The sequence below is a fragment of the Gavialis gangeticus genome, unplaced genomic scaffold (genome assembly GCF_001723915.1).
Source record: "Gavialis gangeticus isolate Ggan-Ray unplaced genomic scaffold, GavGan_comp1, whole genome shotgun sequence".
In the NCBI taxonomy this organism is placed as follows: Eukaryota; Metazoa; Chordata; order Crocodylia; family Gavialidae; genus Gavialis; species Gavialis gangeticus.
In genome coordinates, this window is record NW_017728993.1 from 56,805,522 (window position 1) to 56,810,757 (window position 5,236).

General features: G+C 50.2%; 1 protein-coding gene across 1 annotated transcript in view; it reads right to left on the reverse strand.

The window, feature by feature from the left end:
* Positions 1-6: 6 nt before the first annotated feature.
* LAMC2 (laminin subunit gamma 2) overlaps positions 7-5,236 on the reverse strand; it is a 41,166-nt gene continuing 35,936 nt past the window's right edge. The window contains exons 17-23 of the mRNA XM_019501749.1: positions 4,540-4,684; positions 4,100-4,249; positions 3,398-3,512; positions 2,791-2,990; positions 1,367-1,525; positions 1,184-1,283; positions 7-309 (exon numbers count right to left, since the gene is read on the reverse strand). Of these exons, the coding sequence (XP_019357294.1) occupies positions 59-309; positions 1,184-1,283; positions 1,367-1,525; positions 2,791-2,990; positions 3,398-3,512; positions 4,100-4,249; positions 4,540-4,684 (1,120 nt within the window). The 3' untranslated portion in view covers positions 7-58. The remainder of the gene's footprint in view (positions 310-1,183; positions 1,284-1,366; positions 1,526-2,790; positions 2,991-3,397; positions 3,513-4,099; positions 4,250-4,539; positions 4,685-5,236) is intronic.

Sequence of the window (5,236 nt, forward strand, 5' to 3'; positions counted from 1 at the left end):
TACACACACACACACACACACACACACACACACACGAAGTCTCATCTCCACCTTGCACTCAAGGTCTTTCAATGGGTTTTGTGTTGTAGCAGCCTGGGGGCAGATTTTTGCGGATCTCCTCCAGGTTCTCGATATCGGCCAAGATCTCATTAATACTCCTCTCCAGCATCTGGATCCGGAGTTTCTGCATGCTGGAAGTCTTCTCAAGCTCTGACAACTGCTGCTTCAACTGGCTGCTCTTCATCTTGGCTTTGCTGAGGTTCAGTTCAAGTGTGTTCAGAGCCTCTTCATCCACAGTGCCAGGCTGATCTATTGCAAAGGAGGAGGAGACCATGAATAGACCCTGGGACTGGATCTTTCTGATCACACCCCCCAGGCTCACCACCCACCAGTTATAGCTACACAGGGATCCCAACATGCTCAGCCAAATGTTATACTCCAGCCCTTGGGAAATGTGCCAAAGGCTAGGAACAAAGGTATATCTATACAGCAAAAATGAAGGTGCAGCTACAGCATGGGTTAGATAAGCTGTGCCAGCTTTAATTCAGTCAGCACGGAGAGCGATGCCAACACAAATGTGATGGCATGGGCTCTGCTACATGCCAGGAATGCAGCATGAGTCCTAAGTCCTCTCAGGCCTTTGCATTCTGGGTGCTGGTCGCAATGCTGCTGCTGCTGCCTGTGATAGCTAGATCCTGCTAATCACACCTTCCTGCTGCAGTGCAACCATACCACAGCCACACCTCACAACAGGAGGAGAAAGGTAGAGTTGGTTGCCTTACCAACCAACATGTGATGTTCTTTACAATTCACTGCATTTCTGAGGTCAGGAGCAGGCAGTAGTAACTTGTGATGCGACTGGTGGAGAAGTGTGGGCCTGGAACTGACATCTCTGGAAGGAGCACAGGTAGAGGGAGAAAGGGTGGCCATGGGATGAAAGCACTGCACTGGGACTCTGAAGAACTGGGTCCCACTCCAGCTTGCGCATCCCTCTTCACCTTAGTTTCCCCTGGGAGCGATACCATTTCCTTTCTCTGCAGACTATGCCTTATGTCCTAAGTATGGGGCAGAAACTGCCTTACACCACGTGCCCATCCAGAGCTTGACACAGAGAAGCCCTGAGCTCTACTGGTGTCTCTAAACACTGCTGTGATGCAAAGAAAATGAGCTGTCCCCCACTTACTTATCAGGTACAGGAGGTCTTCCAGGGCAGTCAGTGTCTCTTGGACAGCAGTGCCAGCCCCTTGGGCTCTGCCATGGGCACTCTGAGCCTCTTGGACAATCTAACAGGTACAAGAACAAGGCAATGAGTAGGCATTTCACCCAAACAGGTCCAGTCATTTTAAGGGTGAGGGTAAAAACTCACCTCCTGGACTGCGATAGCATCGGTAGCAATCTCCTTCTCCTTCCTCAGGAACTCCCCTTCTCTTTCACTCACTGTGCGCAGCAGAGCAGCTATTTCCTTCTCCAGTGCCAGGACACTATCTGCTGTCCTGTTGGCCTCCAGCTTCACATGCTTTATCTCCTAGGAAAGCAAAGACAGCAAGAGGAGGGGAGATTTGTGAGGCCAGAGGAAAGGACCTCCCAGATTCCAGAGAGCAGCAGTGGCAACAAGCTTTTGATGGTACAGTCCAGTAGCTTGATGTTTGAGATGCTGAGCCCCCACAGCCTCTGTTGACTTCAAGAGGCTGTTACGATCAACCTCTCTGAAAGAGGCCATCAGTGCACAGCCAGCAAGGCAGAGGGATACACCAGTCAATGGAAACAGGCCCCTTTGATGAGCCTACCAGAGCCAAGTTATATCAGTGTCCCCCCGGTTGACTTGATTTGCCTTTAAGTAGAAACAGGAGCAGAGAATGACAAGTTCTGCCTGGTAACCATTCCCTGACCCCTCAACACCTGCCTGAGACGGCTCCTCTATGCGACTCTACGTGTGACCTCGGGGTTCATCATAGTCTCTCCAACGCAGTCTGATTTCAGACAAACTGTTTCAATTTGCATCTGGGACTCAGACCAGGGGAATTATCTACCAGCCTATTTAAATAGCATGTCCAAGGGACTGAGACCATTAATACTGACCCAGAGCTGGAAAAGATATGGGGTGAATGTATGAAGCAGTTGTTCACAAGCTTTTAGACTCAGAGCACCCTTCAGAAAATGTCAGCTCTAAGCTTTCACTTACTTCTTAACTATTGAAAATAATACAGCAATTCTTCTGTTGCAAAGGACTCAGGAAGCCTACAACAGGGCAGAATGTTTTTGATACTGTGAATTCCTACTTGAAATCTCTGGGTTTATTTTGCGAATCATGTGTAGGTGTTTACACACCCAACAGTGCTGATATTGCACAACACCCTTAAAAGGACCTTGTGACACCCTGCTTCACTGAAGTCGCTGGTCTAAGGGTACTGCCTACGCTACAGCCATGTCTAAAGACACAGCTACATTGTGGAGTACAACACAGGATTGAGCGAAACAGACTGTTATGAGGACAGCACCATGCCAGCTGCAGCAACACACAGCTGATCCACCCTACTTCTTGGCAGGGTCAGTTAACTTGCAGAGATCTGTGCTGCCTCAGCTGGATGGCAGCTGCTGACACCCACTCTCATTCATTTGCAGCCAGTGCAGGTACCTGTGCTTTGCGCTTTAGGCAGCTGTGCAGAAACAACCACTCTGCAAGGATGACAGCTGCTCAGCCCCCATGCCCCCTCCATTTCCATTCCCTCTTTTCTCCTACCCAGGCCCCCACCCTGTTGTTCTGATACAAGCAGCTAGGCTTCCCCTTACCTGCTGGATCCCACTGGTGATCTCCTTGGCCTCCCCTGCCATGGTTCTAGCTGACTTTGCATGTGTAGCAGCATTGCCTAGGGCTCGCTCTGCTCGGCCAGCCTGCTCATTGGCACCCGTGACCAGGCTGCTGATGAGTGGAAGCCTGCTCATGGCAGCTTCAGCTTCTCTCCTCTTGTCATCCACCTGTAAGTTAGACTCTGACACAAAACACAAACAGCAGCTGTCAGGTCCCACAGGAAAAAAAACATTCCCTCCAGGCCAGGCTTGGGGGCCATGGACAAATGAATGGACTAATGGAAACAGAACTACTCTCATGGTCTCCAGAAGGCTGGTTCCTCCAGAACTACTTGTCCATAGAAGAACAGCTCTGGGTACAGAGAAGAGGAGGGACAAGGGTGTTTACATTCACATGGGGCAGAAGCTAATCAGACTGGGCTTGAAACAATCATTTCTTGGGAACTGGGTGGATAGGATGTTTCAGTGGAAACTGCTGTGGCATCACCAGTGGACTTGAGGGCATGTTTTCCAGGCAATAGATCAGAACTAGTCATTGTTCCAGACAAAAGATCAGAACAAGATTTTGCTTTAGCCACAAGAGACTTACCCCTGAGATTCTTCAGGACACGATCAACTTCAGAGAAAGTGGCATTGCCAGTGCTCAGTGCTTGCTGGGCTCTGCTCTTGGCGAGGTTGGCACGGGACAGCAACTGAATCAAAGCCTGCAGGGACACAAGGAGAGAGCAGATCACACACAAGACCTGGGAGCACAGTCCTGTTCCTAGAGCGGGGTCGAAGCCAGTTTCCCTTCAGTAGAAAGGATCTATCTTAGTGCGCAGGCAGAAGGTCAAATCCCAGTCCCGTTTGAAGGATCAGATGAAAATCACTGAGCTGAGAGTGCAGGCACATTGCTGCAAGCCCCCCTGCCGCAGCTTTAACACAGCGATAGGATGACAGCTTACAGCAGAAGCCAGGCTCCCATGCTAGGGATAGAGCACAGAGGGAGTGGACAACTGAAAAAATTATACTGAGATGAAAAACAGAGGATTCACCACATATCAGTTGATATGTGATCATGGCCTGTGGGAGTTGAAAGCTAAACCATGGTAGTTTAATCCTACTTCATTTAGGGACAAACTGCTCCAGGTTAGTTTCCACTTAGGGAGCGACAGACATACAAAATGGTTACTGCAGACCAGCTGACAGATGGTAAGCTCCTTCCCTCCTTTTAAGGCGGTACAATTTGTTCATCTGTCCTAACACAGAGGGGGAAGTGTTTGCAATGTATAGTACTGGGGCACTGTCTTACCACTCTCTCGCCTTCCCCTCTCTGTAACAGTTGTTTGATGTCTTCCTCCCAGCTCCTGGTGTTGCTCTGCAGCTGCCTGTATTCTGCCATGTAAGTGTCCACCAAGCCCATCAGAACATTTGCCTCCTGTCTCAGCCGGGTTGCCTCCCCCTGAGACACCAAAGAAACAAGCAATTCACTTCATGCACTGGTGGTGGGACTTTTGCTAAGGCTGTAGCCCACCAGCAGGAGTAAGAACACTTTGTGTCTGTCCTATGATGGACAAGCTACTATGTTCAGGGGAGGGGAGAGGTGAGAAGTTGAGATGAGAGGCATTTGGTCTCCCTTTTCCCAACAGGGCACAGGAAGGGTGGAGGGGGTGACTGATGATTTGGATTTGCAGGGGAGGAAGACTTTGGGGGGGGTCTCTTGACCCAAACTGACAGCCATGAAGCCCTCACCTGGAAAGACCCAGTGTCTATCTTTGCTAAGCGGGACAAAGAGCTGAGAAGCAGCAGGCTGCCCTGATAAGCACCATCTGCATCTGCTGCTGATCTGCTGGCGGCAGCTTCCAGCTCGCTGGCCAGAGATTTTGTTTCATCGTATCTGTGAAAATATAATAAGAAAAGGGCATTAAGCCCCATGCTTCAGGGTATCAGCATACAATGCACCAGGTGCTCCTCAGGAATGATGAACAAGGCCATGCGTTTCCCTGTCCTGGCTCCTCAGGACCTCCATCTCTGCCAGGCACCACAGAGACTTACCACCGCCTCCGTCTCTTCAGCTAGGAAAGGAGAAGCAATGGCCATGTCCCTGCATGTCTTGTGGCCCTCTCAAGCCCAGGCTTATCTCAAGGCTGAGCTTTTCCAGAGTTACCCAAATGGGAACTGATTTTCAGAGTTGTTCCTATAAAGAAGGCCCCTTTCAAAGTGTCTTTAGCTGGGCACCACCCACCATCAATAATGACTATCCTGGCTGCACTTTTGTGATTGTTGCCCTCTAAGTCACTCTCCTCAGGCCCTTACTTTATGTATGGTTGGGTGTTACCCTAGTGCTGCACAGTCCCAGTCTTGGAGCAAGGCCACACTGTGCTGGGCCCTGTATGAACACAGGGTGAAGCTTTAGCCCCTGCCTCTCAGAGCTCATAGCCATGTATGC